The sequence below is a fragment of the Leiobunum rupestre genome, chromosome 8 (assembly GCF_980474605.1).
Source record: "Leiobunum rupestre chromosome 8, qqLeiRupe1.1.hap1, whole genome shotgun sequence".
Lineage (NCBI taxonomy): Eukaryota > Metazoa > Arthropoda > Arachnida > Opiliones > Sclerosomatidae > Leiobunum > Leiobunum rupestre.
In genome coordinates this window covers 28,818,537-28,839,905 of record NC_143391.1, presented here as the reverse complement: position 1 = coordinate 28,839,905, position 21,369 = coordinate 28,818,537, and the positions used below count along the sequence as shown (strand labels likewise).

The 21,369-nt window shown below is 35.5% G+C and overlaps 3 protein-coding genes across 3 annotated transcripts; all 3 read right to left on the bottom strand.

Moving 5' to 3' along the window:
* Positions 1–1,735: 1,735 nt before the first annotated feature.
* On the bottom strand, positions 1,736–6,640 carry LOC149933042 (transmembrane protein 145-like). Its single transcript, XM_090157226.1, has 14 exons — positions 6,492–6,640; positions 6,354–6,426; positions 6,202–6,276; positions 6,060–6,134; positions 5,799–5,999; positions 5,661–5,742; positions 5,523–5,594; positions 5,069–5,218; positions 4,834–5,006; positions 4,592–4,764; positions 3,435–3,555; positions 3,310–3,369; positions 2,903–3,229; positions 1,736–2,103 (listed from the first exon to the last, which is right to left on the bottom strand). The coding sequence occupies exons 1-14, from the start codon at positions 6,638–6,640 to the stop codon at positions 1,936–1,938; spliced, it is 1,899 nt and encodes a 632-aa protein (XP_090013352.1). The 3' UTR covers positions 1,736–1,935.
* Positions 6,641–6,667: 27 nt separating this feature from the next.
* LOC149933041 (sortilin-related receptor-like) lies at positions 6,668–17,654 on the bottom strand. Its single transcript, XM_090157512.1, has 35 exons — positions 17,199–17,654; positions 16,890–17,126; positions 16,658–16,819; positions 16,524–16,591; positions 16,270–16,453; positions 16,099–16,203; positions 15,853–16,019; positions 15,551–15,788; positions 15,295–15,480; positions 14,881–14,978; positions 14,615–14,817; positions 14,368–14,551; positions 14,192–14,311; positions 14,019–14,101; positions 13,766–13,950; positions 13,448–13,698; positions 12,988–13,391; positions 12,721–12,912; positions 12,433–12,666; positions 12,030–12,359; positions 11,910–11,954; positions 11,672–11,842; positions 11,520–11,612; positions 11,378–11,455; positions 11,185–11,313; positions 10,981–11,118; positions 10,783–10,912; positions 10,542–10,723; positions 10,364–10,473; positions 9,900–10,302; positions 9,025–9,524; positions 8,687–8,964; positions 8,431–8,621; positions 8,151–8,360; positions 6,668–7,751 (listed from the first exon to the last, which is right to left on the bottom strand). The coding sequence occupies exons 1-35, from the start codon at positions 17,508–17,510 to the stop codon at positions 7,690–7,692; spliced, it is 6,663 nt and encodes a 2,220-aa protein (XP_090013638.1). The 5' UTR covers positions 17,511–17,654; the 3' UTR covers positions 6,668–7,689.
* Positions 17,655–19,767: 2,113 nt separating this feature from the next.
* LOC149933040 (uncharacterized) lies at positions 19,768–20,805 on the bottom strand. Its single transcript, XM_090156654.1, has 2 exons — positions 20,358–20,805; positions 19,768–20,263 (listed from the first exon to the last, which is right to left on the bottom strand). The coding sequence occupies exons 1-2, from the start codon at positions 20,684–20,686 to the stop codon at positions 19,909–19,911; spliced, it is 684 nt and encodes a 227-aa protein (XP_090012780.1). The 5' UTR covers positions 20,687–20,805; the 3' UTR covers positions 19,768–19,908.
* Between the last annotated feature and the right edge of the window lie 564 nt (positions 20,806–21,369).

Here is a 21,369-nt window from a genome sequence, read left to right as displayed (position 1 = left end):
GACAAAATTGACTAATTTGCTGAAGTGCTGAATTTCTCGACCGAAAATTTTACTTTATTTTCGAATAGTTTCTTTAATTTTCAAACCGCCTGGACAAAATTGACTAATTTGCTGAAGTGCTGAATTTCTCGACCGAAAATTTTACTTTATTTTCGAATAGTTTCTTTAATTTTCAAACCGTCTGGACAAAATTGACTAATTTGCTGAAGTGCTGAATTTCTGGTCCTAAAGATAACCCTATATATTCAAAAAAGATCACCTTATATTTCCAAAACATCACATTATATTTCCAAAACATCACCTTATATTTCCAAACCATCACCCTATATTTCCAAACCATCACCCTATATTTTCAAAAGATCGCCTTATATTTTCAAAAGATCACCTTATATTTTCAAAACATCCCCTTATATTTCCAAAACATCACCTTATATTTCAACTTAATTTTGACCAGGATGGCGTGCCATAGTTAATTGTACTTTATATTTATGGTGTCTAGAACAGGTTTTTACTTGCAGCCTCGCTACGTTTACAGGAAAAAATACCTGTAATTTTACAGGAATTTTCCTGGTTATATTGTACACCTCCGTTATTTTCGAGTGCAGCCTCGGAGATGAAGACTTTTGTTAATATTATATACTTCTGCAACAATTTATCCTTAAATAGTGACACTATAGTAGCATCCTACTATAGATTATTATATTCTGAGATTTTGTGCCGCTTTGAGCGATCGAAAAGACAACCACATATTTTTAAAGAAGGTAGGCCTATATTCAGTGGCGGCGCCAGGAATTTTCGCTAGGGTAGGCAATCCAAATAAATGGGCCCCCGACCCGGGACCCCCCTTTCCCCAACGAAATGCTTCAATAAAATAATGTAGTGATGTACATGACGAACAAAAAATTCTAAAAACAGTAAAACGAGTCCAAATATAACAGAACTGGTTTTAATTACTAGGAGATACCTCAAAAATTTCTAAATACATTATCGACATTTGTTTCATTGTTATTTATAAATAATTTTATCTCTTGGGACAATTTTGAGACCCTTTCTAGATCAATTTGGGGCTCCTTATAGGGTGATTTTGGGGCCCCTCAAAAGTTTAAGGTAGGCAGTGGCCTACCTGGCCTACCCCCTAGCGCCGCCACTGCCTATATTGTTAAACAAGGTAGACCTATATTTTTAAACAAGGTAGGCCTATATTTCTGAACGTAGGCTTATATTTTAAAAGAGGGTATTCCTATATTTCTAAAAGGTAGCCCTATATTTTATGAGAATTTTGTCCTGGATGGTGTGCCATATAGCCCTATAGAGTGCCAGCAGCTTGAAACCCTGCGACGTCACCAATGTTAAACGTCTATTGAGAAAAAACGCGAGTTTAAATGACAACCACTACGGAAGCTACGGCTGTGACGTCACTAACTTTTAAAAACGCATCAACTGCTAACACTCTATATTTTTTGCGAATTTTGTCCTGGATGGCGTGCCATATTTTTATCCCTTTTCATTATGGACTATTCTACCTATTCGCGTATTTTAACACTCTTAGCTTAAAAGCACCCCTCTCCTTGAGACTTAAAATAAAAATGAGGTTTTGCACCCCCATTTCGAGGGAGGCTGAACCTCCAAAACCCCCTTAAAAACGCCTTTGACTGGGGAAAGCTACAATATAAATGTGGATTTAGCAGCGAAAACGCTTTCACTAAACAAAACAATAATTTTATTAGAGCATAATTCTACTATGAGTGTAATGATATTTACATGTACATAATGGATGTATTGAGATCAGGAATTTTAATTGAGATTTTTATATTAAAAAATTAGTAATTGATAATTTTAGTGATGGTCCTCCTAACGCGTAATAGAATAAAATATCTCTTTTTTTAAACTTTTTCCAGTGAAGCTTACGAATCAACGTCTTTTTGTAGCGTTGTTTCAATCAATTCCCGCATCCGGTCGTTTTGACGCGGGGGATGGGATGGTGCTGTCCATTGGTAGAGGTGGAGCAGAAGGATGTTGGATGGATAAGGAGGAATTGGGGATCAGTGGCAGAAAAGACGCGCTGCCAGCCGGCGGCAGGGCCAAGGATGGTCGATCCACCACCTGAAAATACGCGTAAACTATTAAAATACGTTATCAACGCTCTCACCGAAGGCTCGTGACAAAATATTTGAAAATAGGGGTCAATGTTAAGCAAATTAAAAAATGTATTTGAACTAAATTACTCCAAAAGCTAATTAAGGTTTTAAACATCGAATTTAGTTTTTAATTATCCCAAAAAGGTACTAATTCAAATTATTATAATATCTATCGATGCGGAAGTCTAAGCCACGGAAATATAAAAATATTTTCAGCCGATGAAGCTTTCCCTCGATTTATCGAAAATACGGTACTTTAGGGACCAAATGTCAATTATAAATTGATTCATAAAAAATGGGTATTTTAATGACCCGGTGGGAACCCCTCGTCAGCTGGTAATTTTTTCAAAGACTAGCTGATAGGTCTATCGAAGGTAGAGTTAGCGTTGTCATTATTTCACGGTGCTCAGGGAGAAGATAACGTTTAGGGTAAATGAATTGCAGGGGCGCACCCAGGAAGAAGAAGTTAAATAAGCATGACCGACGCCTTCATAAAAAGTTTTTTTTTCTTATCATTTACAAACTCTACCTAAAAATGTTTTTGGACTCATTGCCCCCCCCCCCCGAAAAAATCCTGGGTGCGCCACTGATGAATTGAATAGCTGTCAAGGCTACGTGTGACGCGTTCGCGAGCGAACGCAAAACGGCGACGAAGCCCGTAATGCAGTCTGTCTCGTGAATAACTCTCAGTAAAACTTTTGCATGTGAAGAATTGGAAGTGTCACACTTATGTGAAAATATTATACACTTATGGTATAGCTTACCGAATATTGCGTTCGAAATGGCATAGATTCATTGCCGAGCGAAATGCCACTGTCAGTTTGGCTTAGGAATTGATCTTCGAATTCAATTTCCTCACACGTAACCTGCATACTACTTTTGGCTCCGAATAAGGCAAAATAGTTCGGTGGTTTTTCACCGGTTCCATGATGAGGAAAGTTAGACATGCTAGATGGTCCAGCAATTACGCTGACATTTTGGCCAACAGGCTCATTTCCGAGGAAATGACTCGGAGCGTAGCCCCTTTGCGTAAACCTGTCAATCGAGTTTTCCCCCGAAACTCCGTGCACCGATTGTTCCATTATGTCAATCTTCGTTTTAAAGAAATTTCATCATTTCTTTCAAAATAACAACGTTATAAAATAAAAAAATATTTATATTTTTTAATTACTTGCGTTGTTCGAACGTGGAAAGGAAAATTATCATTGTTGGATGATGGCCGTGTTATAATCTGCGTATTACGTTTCGGTATTGAGAGTTTTGAGATAAACGAGATATTAAATTGCTAAATCTTACCAAAAACACAACGTGAGCTACCCACATGACACCGTGTTCTACACCGTTAATTATTTTTTCACGCATCCACTTGCCAAGAATGAACGTCGCGATTAAAACTATAACGGGAGCACTTAAGAACCTTAAAAAGAATTAAAAATTACATTATATGGTAATTTAAGATGAGTAACTTTAAATTGTTCCACCTAACTTAAACGTTACCAAAAGTATATAACAATTAAGCTCTTAGTGACGAGTATTCATCAACATTTACTATTAACATAAGTGTATAATATTGTAACAATATTATAGACTTATGCTATTAATGTTATTTGCATGGAAAATACTTATCGGCTTCCTGCGTAGAAAAACAAGCGCCATCTGCTTCAATAATTGTCAACTAAATGCTGAGGAGGGCTGGAGGGGATAGCGGAAGATTTGTAAACTTTCATATTCTTTCCTATCTTCTTTTTAAAACTAGGCCAGTAGACGGTTACACTTCTCACCACAATTTAAACTACGTAAGAAGCCATAAGTAAGGTATTGCCCTTAAGTATGACAAATTTCATAAATTATTTACTAAATCTTCGCAGTGACGTCAAAATTTAAAAAATATTCTAAATAACGCCAGCCAGAAGCGATTTCGCGAACTTCACTTCCTCCTTGGATAAATAGCTTCCTCCGTCCACTCATTTTATGCCAAGGCTTCAATTTGGCTCACCAATATCAAAAAAACCTTACAAAGAGCGCTAAATTTCCGGATTACGGTAATGGTATAGAAAAAGGCTATCATTTGTTTCTGTTATGACGAAGAGTACCTTTAGTGACTATTAAATTTCAGAAAATTATGATTAATAAAAAATTTTTACGATTTACGTGGATAAAATTTAACAGGCGTGAAATATTCCCCGTCGGTGCAATGCCGATCTACTTTCGGAAATGTTCGGAAACTTTTGAAATATTTCCCAAATTTTTGTCACTAGAAACAGTTACTTATTTTTTTATGGCGTCGTGGGCTAGTGGTATATTCTATGCCCCCTCGAGTTTGTTTAGTTTTTAAGGCCTAGATGGATACTTCTTTCATAGAGTATATTATTTACTTCTGGTGCTAATTGTTTTTCTTTTCGAAGGAAGACGTTTTTATTTCCTAAGAAATAAAAAAAAATGAAAATACTTACCACGCGGTATAGATAAGAAAAATCTTGCTATAAAACAATGCTTTGGCAGGATAACGAATCATCGTTAAAATGGTTGAAAACACGAAAAATCCCCAGGCAACTACACGCAAAACTATAATTAAATATCCTGCCAAACACTCGTAAATATAGAGAACTAATCCTGGATCAAAAACCTGAATTTTAAGAAATAGACAAAAAAATAATTATCATTTGACATTTCAATCATCACCGTTTTCCTTTACTTTCTGTTCGTAAATAAACAGGGCAGAATAGCAAACGCAATATATCGTCATAAAAACTGATATAATTGCTGATGAAAATCCTTTTAAACGGCCTCTTGTTACCGTATATCCTTTTGCAATCAAAATTAACAAGAGTAAAAACGTAACTGTGCTCATAGCTTCTAATACTTGTCCTGTAATAAAATTTTTCAATAAAAATGTTTTATAAAAAAAGTTTGTTGTAAGCAAAAAATACCAGCTAATTTTATTTTGGGGCTTCCTTCACCATTTCGACCATAAGATCCATAAGCAATGGTCAGTAGCAACAGACCCATAAACTTACAAAACACTGAAATCATGAATAATTTGAAAGTTTGATGGAGTAAATGTCTTGAATGCATGAACCCTATGTAAGAAAATATTAATGTACCTTTTTTGTATTATCACTACCCTTTTAGGAATATTTAGTAAGATTATTCTATCGTTTTAAGAATTTTTAGTTTACTATCCCTTTAAGTAGTTTATTATAGTTAACGATCCTTTTTAAGAATTTTTAGGTAACTATCCCTTTAACCATTTTTTAGGTAAGAGTTTTTAAATTAACTATTCATTTAAATTTTTAATGTTCTGTATTCAATTCATATGTAATTAATAATTATACTAATACACATTACTATTAGTTTTTGAAGGCACTTCCTATGAAAACTTACTTGCACTAATGCACGTTGCTACAAAGGTTATATAATAAATTATAGTGAAAGCCATATTTGTTTCCAGAATACCTTAAAAATAATAAAAAATTAGGATGAGGCTGATATTTGCCCACATCTCTATTTTTATGTTATTACCAGCTTCATCAGCGGAAAAATGTTTTTTAAAGAAATAATCTTTATGGTTGGTCATGTGAATTTCATATCTTAAATTCAAACCCTTCAAATATAAATTAATAAATGAAAAAAGTTAAAGATTGAAGAATTTAGTCGTACTTTTTTGGAATTGCATTTTGAGATGGCAATAAACCACCACCTTTCTCTGCGGGATTCAAATCTCCTCTCACTTTTACACCGTATCATAGATATATTTTTGATTAATTTGCAGCCTGTGTAGGCATAGTCAAGTTTAACATCACGTAAAACTATTATTTGCCCATTTTCACGGCTCAAGACATTTTCCTTTTCTCTGCAAGTCTTAAAAATGGAACACACATTAAATGCAATTTACAGAAAATACATATTTTACAGACTTACTTTATTTGTACCATAAACAGACGGCCACTGCCTGGGAGAATCATAATATAACAAAAGGTTAACAGGCGCCATGGCCTAATATAAATGCAAAAATATTTACTATTAATAACCGATTCCATATAGTGTAAATTACTTCACTTACCGCTGGAAACTCAATTTGGTATTCAAATCTACCTATTAAACTTACAAAACAAAATCTAGCTATAAAATGCCAGTTCTATATAGAAAAATATATGAAATCTGAATAAACAATTGCAAAGTTTACAGTAAATTTCAAAGCCAAAAAATTCTTACCGAGCGAGTAGTTAATTCCCCTTTAACAATTTTACAATTAGCTTTTTGCAAATTAAATAAAAGTATTGAGAAACTATAAAAAATAGAAATTACGCGAAACTGGGCCATTTTTAAGAATTCACATCTTCATTTCCAAACCCGGCTATTTGGTTACTATAGTTACCAACAATAACAAACTCTGTTTTAGTCAATACAGGTGCGTTAACTATGATTTTAGTAGTAAACAAACTAAGATTGACATTTTCAATGTCACTTGTATTGATCTCTTTAGGAATAATGACGTACATTCTTTAGACAAAAAAGCCAAAAGTACCTTTATTCTTATATATCTCGAGTAATTTACAACAGATGCGTATAATATTCCACAATGAATAGTACATTATACACTGTATGAATTTTTTTTTTGGTTTTGAGCCGTGAAGTTAGGGATAATTATTTTGAAAATGCTAACTACAACAAATTATGAATTTTTGTCCGTATTATAAGGAAGCTTACTTTCGCTTTGTAACTTTTAAATTCTTTTACTCTTTTCTAGCACACTTTATCACAGTTAAAATCACAGAAAACCATTATATTATTATTGAAATCAAAAATACTAAACTTTCAGGAACATTCAATCACGGCTAAAGAAATAATACCTACCAGAATTGTTATAATACAAAAGCAAGAAAACTTATTTAAAATCTACCGAAACTTTTTCATTATGCATATATTTCAATATAAGACTTTCTTCATAATAAAATTAAATATAAAACCCTGAATTTAAAACAAATGCAATGTCGAACTTTGGTCTTATGTGACAATGTTAAATAAAAAAAGTGATTCTAATGTTGCTATAAAATGTATAAAACATATTTCTCTCTTTATAACGCGTGCCACTTTATCAGACCTCCAAATTAAAATTAACAAAGCCTCAACGCGAGACTAGCAGAGATCGTACATGAAAAAGACTAGAGATTCTGACAGATAAAAAGTTTAAAGTATATTTTAATTCTGAAGCTGATACTCTAAGCCAGCTTTGAGGTACAACGTGTTTAAATTTAGATTGAATGAATAAAAGAGAGCTACAGCTAAATATAATTATCTTTAAAATTAAAAAAAAACTTCCTGGCTCAAAAAATTTCTAATAAATGTCATTATATACATAAAACCCACCTTGTTTCAATAAAGCAACAAATAATATTTAAAATCTAAATTCCGAAAGATAATTCTTTCCAGTATTTTAACTACTGTGGTGGGTTAATTTTCAGATTAGTAAAAATCATGTAATTTTTTCCCTCTACGTTATACAAGTTGCTAAGTCTTTTATCTATATTAAGATTTATCAGTAGTGTATTTAAGCTATAACCAACGGTTCATCATCCGAGAAACCTCGAATCATGGGACTATCATCTTCATCTTTAAAAGAAAAAAGATAAGTGTATTAGTAAACAAAAAATATTTGAAATATACTTTTGTCTTTTAGCCTATTTTTTAAACCCTGCCCTAATTTCCAGTGATTTCTACTACATTTATAAACCAAGTAATTGGGGAAGTCGGACAACTGTTAAAATTACAGGCAAGGCACAACAAGGAAGAATTTAATTTGAAACTGCCTTTTGGGTCTTGACACGGCAAAAAAAGCTCAACTTACCCAGGGTGCTACCACCTAAGGTTACACAACATAGCGTGGAAAATGATAGAAAGCAACAGACAAAGCAAAATCAGAAAAGTTTGAAATTATTTACCCCTTGCTAGTTAATAAATAAAAAAGACCAATTTGGGACACCACAAAAAATAATTAAACAAACAACTTACCCAATTGGTCGTCATCTTGGCCAGTAGTAAAAGTAGCGGATCCAGATCGAGTGTCGTAATGACTGTTTGCAAATGACATGAAACTCCTTTGGAGCCTCTTATGACGCATAACGTAAAACCCGAGGGCTCCTGCAAGCCCTACAATCACTAAAACGATCGGGACAACGACGCTCACAACATTAGAAGTAGAAAACACTGATGCTTCAGCAACTAATTAATTGACAAAAACAGAAATTAAAATTATTAAGTATAGCAGAAACAAGCACAACAGCTATCTTACCAGCTGGATAAGCGGCTGTGCTGATTTCAGATAGGTGACTTTGGTATCCGTGTTCATCAAGGACACTGACAGCCACATAATACGGAATTTCCCTTTCCATAGAGTCAATTACAAAAGGAGGCTTCGATATATTGTAACGTTTAACTTTGTCCAATGCTTCATTATGCGCTACAGACACCATATACGAGAACCTATTATTTAGAATTAAAATTTATACCAATTCTTACGGTGCTATATTCACAACAAAGTAACAAACTTATGATTAGCTAATTCTTTTGGCCAGTCCACTTCCTTCCATCGAATGTATAGACTTCCATTTTGTTCTGGAATGGCATCAACTTGGGTTGGAACAGGTAATGGAGTAGCTTCAAAAACTAATTTCTCTGTAGGACGCGATCCTGTTACGTTAGTTTGCAATACTATTTCAAGCTCCGCTCCCATATGAGTGGTGAAATTTTGACTTAATTGAGTTAGTCTCGATGGAGTAGTATATAAAGTATGAACTTGGTTCCTGGTCTTATCGTATATAGTCAACTGCAAATCAAATTTGCAAAATTAATTGAAATTCGTAAAAGCTAGCCTATTTTTCCTTACCCTGTATCCTATATCTTGATCTATTATTGGGCAAGCAGAGTTCCAGGTGATTTTAGCTATGTTCTTTTCTGCAGATAGGCTAAGTACTCTAATATTTTTGGGCGGTGCTTTCTTATCAAATTGAGTTTGAACAACAACGAGGTTTTTCGAACTACCCTGACCAAAAGGCCCAACAACTCTAACATCCAACGAGTAATAAACACACGCATCCAGGTCTGTTAGTGTAGCGGCATTCCTTTTGGTTTTTTCCAACAGTATAGGAACGCTATCAGCAGTTTTGACAACAAAGACACCATATTCCCAATCAGCTTTACGTTGATCTTTTGTTTGATTCCAGGTTAAGGTGACGTTTGTTCCTATTACTGACTGCTTAATTCCGGACACAATGGGCAATGATTTGCCATCAGTAGTAACTTCAATTTTTGTTTCAGGACCCATGAAAAGTTCATTATATGGCGTAACTTTTATAGTATGTTTAGCACCAGGAGCCAATTGATCCACTAAAGAAATGAAAATTCTTATGAAAATTATTCTTATTCTCATGAATGTAATTAGTTACTGAGAAACTACTAGTCAACCCGAGAATTTATTTTAAAAAGATTTTTTTCTTGACACACTATTTTGGTATTTATGATGAATTAAACCCTTAAATTCAGCTTTAATTCAAGGTGCATGAGCTAAATACCAGGTTAAATTTATCTTTCCCATCATTAAAAATATACGTTTTACCAAATGATAAAAATGTTCTTATGAACAATACTGGAGGGCACTTCACAACTTTGAAACGGAAGAGTTTCTGTTTGAGAGGAGACTCTTACTTTCTCATTAACTTTAATATATTCTTGGTAAAGAAAATTTTAGAAATAGAAGCTTACTGGTAATTTTGTTATCTGTACAGTTCTTCACATTCCATGAATAGTTTTCCAGTAAATAATTGACTTTGTACGAAACGGTATAGCCCAAATTATTTCCAGCTGAATTTGAATGTTCTCTGGAAGCGTTTTCAAATGAAAACGGAGGAGCCCAGGACAGAGAAATACTGTTGTTTGATTTTGACACAACAGTCAGATTTCGAACCGGATCTATCACTGCATTTTTTGCAAAAACAATTGTAGAAACATGACTATTCATGCTTTCAAGTTGATCTTCGTTGGTGCAAGCAGTAACCCAAAAACTATAATTGGTTCCAGGTTCAAACTTGTAAATGACATCAAAACTGGAATCTCTGTTATTGGGCACTGAAACAATGTTCGGTGGGACAGGAGGGGAAAAGTATATCTAGAATGATAAAATTAAATACAATGTATCCCTGGAGTTAACAAAAAATTTCAGAGCATACTTTATACTGAGATATTTTCACATTCAAATGATCAGGCTTTTGCCATTTCACTTGGATTGTACGTTGACTAGGAATTTGTTTGAGGGTAACGTTTGTTGGTGGATCAGGAGCTAGAAAAGTATTTGGATTCAAAATAACATCCTAAAGACAGTGTTGCTATGAAATAAAGGAAAAATACCCAAAGACAAAGTAGTAGACTCAACGTAGGTCTCTGTTGCGTAAACCTTCTTTGGATTGGCTTTGGTTCTGATGTACAAAGTAACTTTGTAGTCCATTCCAGGCACTAAGTTCTTTAAGCGCTGGTAATTTTTGTCAGTCCACGTGGTGTTGATCCATTGATTTTCAAATAAATGCAATTCGCTAATTTCAAAAAAAATTAATTATAATAATGAAGAATATAAAAAAAATTGAAGTTATACTGGTAAGATGGTAAATATTCAAAAGAAGTTCCGTTTCCAATAGAACTTGTTGGAGTTGACCAAGTTAAATTAAATCCATTTGGTTTTTTGGATTTCACATCTACTTCTAGGTGAGTGATGTGAAGTATCTCTGAATAAAATTAGATATTCCATTTAAAAATTATTTTATTCGATTTTAAATTAACTCTGGTAACTAACCAGATTGAGAACAATCTTTTTCGTCACTTCCATCAATGCAATCCCAATGGCCATCACAGCGCTCTGAATGGATGATGCACTCTCCACTGAGACAAGTGAACTCGATGGACATACAGGTGTACAGAACTTTGGTACCACCTTCAGTGAATAGAAGAAATATATATAATATATAAAGCATTTTCTACTAATTAATCAATGTAATACCAGAAGAAGTGCACCCAAATTCGTCAGAACCATCACCGCAATCTTTATTTCCATTGCAAACTAGTTTAACAGGTATGCATCCGCTGCTACGTTCACATCTGAAATGTCCTTCAGGGCAAGTTGCAGAATCTAGAAAACCACAAGTTCCTTTACAAAATCCACAGAAAGGAAAACTACTAGTAGTTTTTATTACCAAAACAGGATTTTTCATCATCTCCATTAGGGCAATCGGGAGTATTATCGCAAACCCAAGCATTCCATATGCATTTTCCTTTAAAGAAATTGGATTATTTCAATTTGACATTAAAACTTTCAGAATGTAATTGTAACATTACCAGAATCACATTTAAATCTGTTTTCTCCGCAATTCTCTGTCGGAAAAGCTGTACTAGGTTCAGTATGGTTGGAGGCAGGAGTACTTGACCCATCTTTAATAAATATCTTGGTAATCCATTTGGCACAAATTGCATTAAAAATTTTAATTTACCAATGCAAAGTTCCTCATCTGAATTATCATTGCAGTCGTCCACTCCATCACACCTCCACCAAAATGGAATGCATCTCTTATTAAAACAGGTAAACATTAATGATGAACATGTACCAGTAGGCGTAGCAGGGCTGGAACTCGTGATTGGTTTGGGACTGATTGTGGTAGTAACTACAAAAAAATCATTTTTAGAAGAGCAAATGTGTATTGAAAATATACTCAATCCAAATATACATACGCGGACAATTATGCTCATCTGAACCATCATGACAGTCATTTTCACCTATAACCATTAGTGAAGCATTTGTAAATAAGTAATTAGATTTTCCCAAATGAGCAGAGTATTAATATTACCCACCATCACATTTCCAAGTTGCAAAAATGCACCGTCCATTATCACAACGGGTTTGCCATGGCTGGCAAGTACTTGCGGAACAATTTTTCTCATCCAAACCATCAGGGCAGTCTGCTTCCCCATCACATCTCCAGCTAGAAGGCAAACACTGAGCTCCACCATTGCTAGATAAGCAACTAAACTCTGATTTTTCGCAAGTAGCGGTAGCTGGACCAGTACAATTAGACTCATCCGAATTATCTCTACAATCATCATCAAAGTCACAGACATATTTTTGGGCAATGCAGTGACCATTCTTGCAAGAAAATTGATCAGCGGTGCAAGCCGGGTATTCTATATTAACCAAAAAATTATTTTGTCATAACAATAAATTCAATAGATAAATTAAAATAATATAGTATATTACTGCAGTTTTCTTCATCTGAACCATCGGAACAGTCTGGGTCTATATCGCACTTCCAAGTGCCTGGAATGCATTTTCCACTCTTGCACTGGAACTGAGTACTGTCACAATTGTTAGTACCGCAGTTGGCTTCATCACTGTTATCTCCGCAGTCATTGTCACCATCGCACTTCCATGTGTTGGTAATGCAAGTTTTTTCAGAGCACTTAAACTGATCCGGAGCGCAGGTGGATGAGACTAGAGAGTATAAGATATAAGCGATAGAAAAACAAAACTAATTGAAAGTTATACCAGATGAACAAGTTCCATTTGGTAATACTTTCTCTCCATCAGGGCAAGTGCAATTTTCATTGCCATCAGCTAATTTTGTGATGAGCATTCCATCAGGACACAGGCAGACTCGTTCAAGGGGAGGTTTGGCCATGCACAAGTGACTGCATTTTGCAGCTGTTCTGTTAGAGCAAATATTGGTGCCAAGTTTACCTAAAATTGTTAAGAAACAATTTTTACATTGTAGATTTCAGTTACCAATAGAATAGGTTAAAATAGTTTTAATACCCTCTGTGGCAATTTTGCTAAAAACTTTCATATCCATAGCCCCTACAACATCGCGAGCAACCACCTCAAGTCCAGATCCATCATATTTGTTAGCCATGACAATTTCGCGACGATTCCAGTCGTCAAAATACACCCAATCTTTATAAACACCGAGAGCAAATGGATGTGGAACAACCATGCTGCCTTCCAGAATTTTTTTCATGTTATTTCCTTCAAAATCTGAACAGGCAATGTAATCCCTTTTGGCATCGACCCAGTAAATTCTATCAGCCACAAAATCAATAGCTATTCCATTTGGCCAGGTCACCACTGATGAGTCAAATAAGACCTTCATATTGGATCCATCCAAGCTGGCACGAGCTAGTTTCGGTCTCATATCACTCCAGTCAGTAAGAAACATATATCTTTATAAAACGCACAAATTAAATTCAGTCTCAAAAGAAAGCATCAGCTAACTTACCCCTTGTATGGGTGTATAGCAATACCCCTGGGTTTGTCTACTTGAGCACTATTCAGTAGTGTCCTTCTCATGCGGCCGGAGTTGTGCAAATCCACCATGATGACTTCAATTTTTTTTAGTTCACCATCAACAAAATACAAGTTCCTAGCCACCCAATCAAAAGCCAGTCCTTCTACTGATGCTAAAGCAGTTTCGACCAGAACTTCTGGCATGCCATTGTTAGATGGTTCAGGATTTTCCAAACATAACCGCTATGGTAATAGAGCATTAACAACCTGATTTTACCACAGAGATAATGATATAAAGTAAATTGACTACCATTATCTTGTCATCATCTATATCTGCCCAAAAAACACATCTATCCCTGAAATCGTAATCTACAGCAATGATATTTTTCAAATCTTCCAATGGTAATTTCTCCCAAGACGTTTCAGAGCTGTCACCATTTATTGGTATGCGTGATATTTGTTGTCTTTGAGCAAAAAGAATAAACTCAGTCTCATCTGTGTAAAAATAAAATATGTAATCTAATCATCCTTTAAAAAATAAAGTATAGAGATGATTTATATACCTTTAATTGGACAAGCAATTACATCGGGTTCGTATCCCGACTTTTCACTACCTACGCATACATCACCAGCCACTAACCGGTACCTAATTTTAAAGAAAATAAAAAAAATTGTAACTAGTGGTTATGTTATTCCTTATTCGTTACTGTTCAGATTTGTAAATGTCATTATTTACCCTTTGGTTTTATTGTAGAAAGTATCTTCCGGACAAGGATGAGGAATTCTGTGGAGGTGTAAATTGGTAGACTGATCTCTTACGCATCTTTTAGCGTTATCTTCCACATATCCAATGTCACTGAAATTAAAATTCAAAATTATAATGGTAGTTTTAAAAGGATATTTCTCTTATACCATTCGTAATCTTCTATTGAGCAGGGGCAATTCTCTGAGATTACAGGCCTAATGTAATCTTCGCCATTATAACAGGATATGTGAGCTATGCGTTTCTCATACACATCTTTCCTTCCCAAAAGGCAGGATTTTCCAAATCCATGGGGGGACCATCGTTTGTAGTCTTCATTTCCACAGTTTTTATCTGTTCATACCATACGTAAATAAAAAGTTCATGGCAGGTTTGAATAACCAAGATAAAACATACCAAAAACAGTTTTAAAGTCGATTTTTATTATTTTCCACTGATGGTGATTTGGGTTCGGGTCAGAACCAAAAAGGGTGAAAACTGTAGTTTTTTCTCCAGGTTCTGTCATGATGGAATAAATTTTGAGTTGGGTGGGTTCCTTATCATCAGGTTTCATTAGTATTTGAAGAGGGGTCCAATGTTCACCTTCATCAGTTGAATACCTAAGACACATTTCAATAATAAGCCCCAAATATATTATTTAGTAAGTAAATCCAAAAACTTACATAATATGATCAGTATAGCCTTTTTCATTGTAATACTCCACAGCAACTACAATACCTCCGTGGTCACCCATGGCATACAAGTAATTTCCATACAACACCTAAAAAATAATAATATTGCTCGATACACTGTAATGGACAAAAATTTAAGCGTATCCTAAATTATAATCAAACACTCCTATTAATAGCTACTGGCACTTTTGTAAATGTACTCAAAATAAAACAGTCGTAAGTAAAACATTGCACATAAAGTTCCCATAAGAAATAGTATAATTTGTGGCTTTCCTTAAAATGTCTAATTCAAGTATCTTAAAATAAACTATATTCTAATTTTGAACAATGAGAGTAATGACTTTGGTCATTAAAATAATTATGGAAATTTAAAAAAAATTTATAAAATTTTAAATAAAGTCTTACCTGATGCCAATTAAGTCCAGCATCCGATGACACGAATAAACTGGGGTGTCCTTTAAGAGAAGCACCAACTACACCAGATGCAAGAATCAACCCAGGTGCTGATGTTCGTGAAAGAATCGGTGTGGAACGGGATCTGGGATAAATTTTACTAAACTTTTGAGTTACGTGAAGCGAGCAGTTGGAACTCTGTTAATTCAAACAGAAAATTAAGACAAATAATCTCTGACCAAAGCCAAAAATGAAAAAATAAACGTACAGATTTGCAGTTAATGGTTTCTCCTCTAGAGTCAATTCTTGGAGGACGTAAGGGACTCCAATCTCCACCTTTGTTAAAGGTAATGAGGGAAGCTAGCCCATCATCTACATCACTTTCTTCAGCTCCAATTAAAACCGATGCGTCTTTCATTCTGGCTGCATAATCAGGCCTGACTTGAGTAGCGATATAAATACCCCTCAATCCTTCTACCTTATGCAAGTCAACAATAGACTCTTCACTGTGTTAACAATAAAATGAAACTTAGAAAATTTATATCCAAAGCTAACGTTTAATCACTTTACCTGGACCAGAAATCTTTTCCAGTTCCAGCTGGACTAAAATATAGAATTCTTTCCAATGACAGAGAAAATTCAGTCCCTTCAGTATTGGAGATATACAAATTTGTGTAAGGGTTATGCATGACGCACGCAAACACTTGATCTTCAGAGGCATCAGCGATGTAAAAGTCCTTTGAAAAAAATTGTTTATTCTCAAGTCTACATTGTGTTTAAGATACAACAGCTGAAATATAAAGTTATGTCAAATACCTCCTTCTCTAAACTATTTGGAAATTGGGCCACATGAAAATCTTTGCGGTTATAGGAGACCCACAATTGCAAAGTGCCATTTCTGTTAGTTGAGCCAAATAAATGCTGAAATTTTAAAATAAAATAATTGCCATTAAATACTATTCAGCATAATAAATACTAGTTAAGTACCTGTCTCTTTGTTGCAAAGAGATACTTTCCACGAACTTCAAAATCTTCCACATTGGAAATAACAATGTGTTTCCTTTGCTCATTTTGAAAGAATGTTGTGCTGGAAATAATAGTGGAAGTGGATCGACCAGGTTCTTGTCTTTGTACAAATAACGTTCCTATTGGATCTACATCTTTCTCTCCCCTTAAAAGTTAAAGCCAAATTAGGTATGTTAAAGTCCATCGTACTTATGAGATTGGGGGGTTTCACATACCAAATGAAAGATTTAACATTTTCACTAATAGCCTTCCAAGTTACTCCATAATCATTGGAATACCATAACTACAAATAAAAATAAAATAAAGTAAAGTTATACAATAAAGATTCTTAAACCTTAATAAAAAAAACCTTTTTCTTTGGGTCATTTTTCTCCATTCCTAAAACTATATCAGCGTCAGTCGGGTGTAAAGTAATGATATCTGGTTTGAAAGGTACAATGACACTTTGGAAAGTTTTGCCATAATCGGTGGTTGTGAAGATATATTTGTGGACGGTATCGGTAAAAATGTACTGTGAAAATATTAAATTCCATTAAGATTATTATGAAATTAAAGTGCCTGAAAAGGGAATGTTAACTAACGCGACTGTTCACAACTGGGCTCATGTAAAACATAGAAATCAAGGATTCCTTTGCAGCACTAAGTCTCATGTCTGTTTGTTGCATCTCAGTGAATGTTTCTCCATAATCATGAGATATAAATGTCCGAGAAGTATTGCCCTCAGATTGCTTACGGTCCCTGGCAAGGCAGATAATAACTTTACTCCCTTTACCAGCCCAATGAACTGACAGCAATTCGTGACTGTCATTCAAATTGAACTGGAGAAGACAAATGTTATAAATAAAAATTACCTTAAAGTAATTCAAATAGGAATTGTAACTCTAGCGTACCACAGAGATAATTTTTTTGCCACTGTCAACTATTGGAGACCTTTTATCCCTCAGATAGAAATGCGAAAAATGGTTGGCACCGGGAACTTCAGAGTCTTCAGGTTTAAAGCCAAAACTATCCTTAAAAAATGTCATTGACGGTAATTGGTGGTTTTTTCCCACCGGGACATGAAGTGTACGTGAACTTTCACCGAATCGAATAGCGTTAACGAAAGTTATACAACTTGCACAACAATAAAGGATGACCAGGAAAAACTTTAAGCCTTGGGCTGACAAGAAATTACTCCAAAACTTCATTTTAACTGAGGCCATTAATCAAAACAGATACAGATATTACGAATTGTCCGAAAGAAAACGCATTTAGAAATTTCATATACTTATAAGACACGGCTAATTTACAGATCGGGTTTTAAACTACTTCGCAGTTTCACGGAAGAAGGCAAACAAATAAGTGCGCATAGGTTTTGGCCGTACAATAATTATCCAGTCAAAATATTTACAAAAATAGCCCAAAACTTGTTGTAAAATAGCCAATTTTGCGATAACAGTACCAGATAATTTATTTATTAAGTGGAAAAAAGTCCTGATCATTTTATATCGCTCATTTTTAAATTAAATATATACACTATAGTTTATATCATCCTTTCCAATGATAAATTCCTCGAAATTAAACTTTGTAGTTTATTTTACAGATATCATGTCATTCGGTAACTAACTTCAATTCAATACCGCCAAAACGTTTTTTATAATTGTTATCTGGTGAACCACTTAATGCTCGTGACATCTAGGTGACATTATGATGGTTTTTTTTTTCCTTTTGCGGTTACACAATCTCAGAGTTCAACACCGCTCCATAAATTATTCGCGCATTGGCCATAAATAATGCCGCTGGAACGAAATATTATGGATAATGGATGTAAATAATTTTATGCAGAATCTTCGTCGATATCATTGGGTCTTCCGCTCTTGGCTTTTATATTATTTCTGGCAGGAGAACGGTCACGCTATGAGAGGAAATTAAAACATTCAGAAAAATGGAATCTTTTTGCAAGCTAGGCTGTAGCTTAAAAACGATTTTACTAATAAGCTAGAAATATTACATGGGAAATTAGGGTATACGAAGTAATGCTAAGTATTAAAAATAAGGGTTAGAAAACGAATTTTAATGATAATTATTGTACAAAAATTGCCACAGGTGGCGATAGTACTCCCTATCCCAACGAGTTACCAAAAAAAAACACATGTCCGTTATATTTTGATTTGGTGATTTAAATAACGGATTGGTAATACAAAAATGTTCGATCTAAAAACATTTCAAAATATTCAATGGTAGTGTTACTATTACTCCAACGCAAACATATAACCGATAGGGTAAACGGTTTACCTCAACGTCATGATATTTGCTATGCTTGATGATAAGGTCAGTAGCGTAGTCAATATTTTGCATCGGGGACTCGGGGTGGGGGACAAAAGAAAACGATTGTACGTACAACGACACGCCACTCAAGTCTCTTCAAATCTAGAGGCGCAACATTGTTACTTACTGATAGCTCGCTGCTCGCGGTTCGGCGGTCCAAAACGCCTGGGAAAAATCGTGGGACTGATGATAAAAAGACGGAAAAGAGTTCTCTAGACTCCCCCAAAATAATATCGTAAATAGCCTTAAAGGGGAAATAGTATTGGAATGGATATTACGTAGTTTTGGGTGCTAAGGAAATACAAATTTTGAAAATCGGTCGGTAGAAGGGTCTGCGTCCACTTTAAAATAGTAACGTTTTACAAATCAGCTTACGGATGTCCTCGCCCGTTAAGACTCATGGTCCTTTTATGGACGAAACGTTTTTGGTACTTGCGTCTGAGAAGTCGTGATTGCAATTCAGGTTGAATATGTAATCATTGTTTCGTCGCTGTTTGCCAATATCGTATTTATCACGTAAAATAAATTGATCAGAATATAATTATCACTGCCGTATAAAAGCATGACAGGTTTTGAGCGTCTTTGGGCCCCACCTCCGTGACACGCAGGCCTCCGCTTTTGGTGGGCTCCGGCTCTTGGTTGGCCCCTTAGTTTCAGCCTAGTCAGCCTTATGGATAAAGCCGAGGGGCTGATCACTCCGCGTAATCGGTGTACAGAGCCGTACCTTTGACTGTACTAATGGGATTACGCGTAATCTTTGAAGTAGTCCCTGCCTTTGGCAGTGCTAATCTAAGCGTAATCCAGTGTACAATTTTCTAAGAGTGGTTAGCCCCTCGGATAAAGCGTACTGATGATTCTCTCGATTAAGCTGTTTACATAAGTGCTTGTATGGCGTTCCCAATCTAATGAAACAAAACCAGAAACTTATACTTTGAAAACACGTTTTTGTACTGGTACTCTGTTTTTTGGTACTTTTTGACGCAGTGAATAACACACCATATATTTCATATTTTTCTCCGCTTAGCTGCCCTTCTTCCTATAATTTTATTTAAACTTTCTACTGAAGAAAAAAATCTATTTTTATCCATAAAAATCATTTATTGATTAAAACCACAAAAAATTTTACACTTAATTTTTTAAGTTATGTCTCCGTTGTTAAACAATATCAAAAAATCTATCTACTAATATCTTAAGTAACATAAGTATGCCATTGCTTACGTTACTCATGCTAATATTTAAAAACACGCGCGGATTTTTCTGAACTCTGCAGCATTTCGGACGTTTTGCGAAATTTTAGTGACGTTCAGTAAAGCGAGTATGCTGATTTTGAGTCAAAGACGAAATGTTGCTCCAAGATTCGCTCTGGTCCAAAGCTTTATCAAGCGCTCCTATGTACGAAATGGCCAAACGAAGGGTTTTTATTTTAGAAAGGCGACGCGTAGCGGAGGCTGAAGATGAGTGACAAGATTGGTAGAGGTGATGATTTTGCTGTTGGAAAGCCATAGGAATGGCTTGTCGGAGGCGTTCCAAGGCAGAATTCAGCCTATGCATGCGTCGTCGCTCTTGCTTATTAGCCATAATCCTTTTCCTGTCCAAATCGGACGCGGAGAGCGGTTTCTTTCTGCTATATTTCTTGGTCCTCGACAACCTATACGAAAATTACTTAATAGTTAGAAACGCGTATTCTCACCAAAAATAATACGATAGACCTACAAATGATTATTAATCATACTAAAAATTACCTAGCTCCAGCGAAAATCCCCAGAAATCCCAAATCGTTGGTCACCGGGACAGCGGGAAACCTATTGTTTTGGGAAGTCGCTTCGGTATCGCTCAAATCGGTTGAGACATTTTCGTTGACCATGGGAACGCACCGTCCGTCAATTCGAGTTTCCAGTCCGGACATAAGTGACCTGATGTCTTCGGAATAGACGGGGGATGGCCAGGATCGCGTCGACAAGGCCGGTTGGTGGTTAAAGACTCGGAAATCGACGGCGTTGGGTGGTACTGCCCAATGGTTGAAGGGAGGTAAAATGGTTGGACAGTCTTCGTGAGGAAAGCGAAGATCCATGGCTCTCTTAACCGCGTTCAAAGAGTTGGGGAACGTTGGGGCTTCATCCGATCGACGAACGCAATCTCGTACAAATAGTATTTGAAAGTGTTTCGGCCCGAAATCGGCTGTGGGTTCTTTATTTTGGGAAGAAGCGAGTGACTCGGAAAAAAGAGCAATTATACATTCAAAGAGGTAAAAAGGGGCAGACTCTATAAAATACGGGTGAGTCTATTAAACAAATAAGCCTGCCTTTTTCTCGGTATAAAAAAGGGATCTTTTTCTTCGGGGTCCTGTTTCCATTTCCGCGGGGCCCGCAATTTCCCATTTCTTATTGGTTCTAAAAGCCCCTTTCGTATAAAGCGTATCGTCCGAGATGGATCAACGCTAAATGAAAGGCCTTTTTAATCGAGGATATCCCCGCAATAACTTTATCAGGAAGGTCCTCGCGAATGCGAACCCTGCCAAGTGAGAATTCGGAAGGGAACTAGGGCCTGTGTATAAGCGTGGCTTCGTTATTATAACTTTTCCGCACTTTGCCCTTCCTAAATTGCGCGAGGACCGTTATCGTAAATTTCCAACGCTCCTTACAATTCCAAAGCCCTCTTTTTTTCTCTCTCCTGTCCAAACTTTTCTCTCTTCACCCTAAAATACCCCGTTATTCCGAGAAACGTACTAACCGAAATTATTTTGCTTTTAATTTA

Coding starts and splice junctions, on each gene's coding strand:
- LOC149933042 (XM_090157226.1), bottom strand. CDS start 6,640: ATGTACGTCATTATTCCTAAAGAGATCAATACAAGTGACATTGAAAAT. Junction 6,000..6,059: donor CTGTTTATGGTACAAATAAA/GTAAGTCTGTAA, acceptor TCCATTTTTAAG/ACTTGCAGAGAAAAGGAAAA. Junction 2,104..2,902: donor CATTTCGAACGCAATATTCG/GTAAGCTATACC, acceptor GCGTATTTTCAG/GTGGTGGATCGACCATCCTT.
- LOC149933041 (XM_090157512.1), bottom strand. CDS start 17,510: ATGGCCTCAGTTAAAATGAAGTTTTGGAGTAATTTCTTGTCAGCCCAA. Junction 13,951..14,018: donor AATTGCTTGTCCAATTAAAG/GTATATAAATCA, acceptor ATTTTTACACAG/ATGAGACTGAGTTTATTCTT. Junction 11,955..12,029: donor TGCAACTTGGAAATGTGATG/GTGGGTAATATT, acceptor TAATGGTTATAG/GTGAAAATGACTGTCATGAT.
- LOC149933040 (XM_090156654.1), bottom strand. CDS start 20,686: ATGGATCTTCGCTTTCCTCACGAAGACTGTCCAACCATTTTACCTCCC. Junction 20,264..20,357: donor GGGATTTTCGCTGGAGCTAG/GTAATTTTTAGT, acceptor ATTTTCGTATAG/GTTGTCGAGGACCAAGAAAT.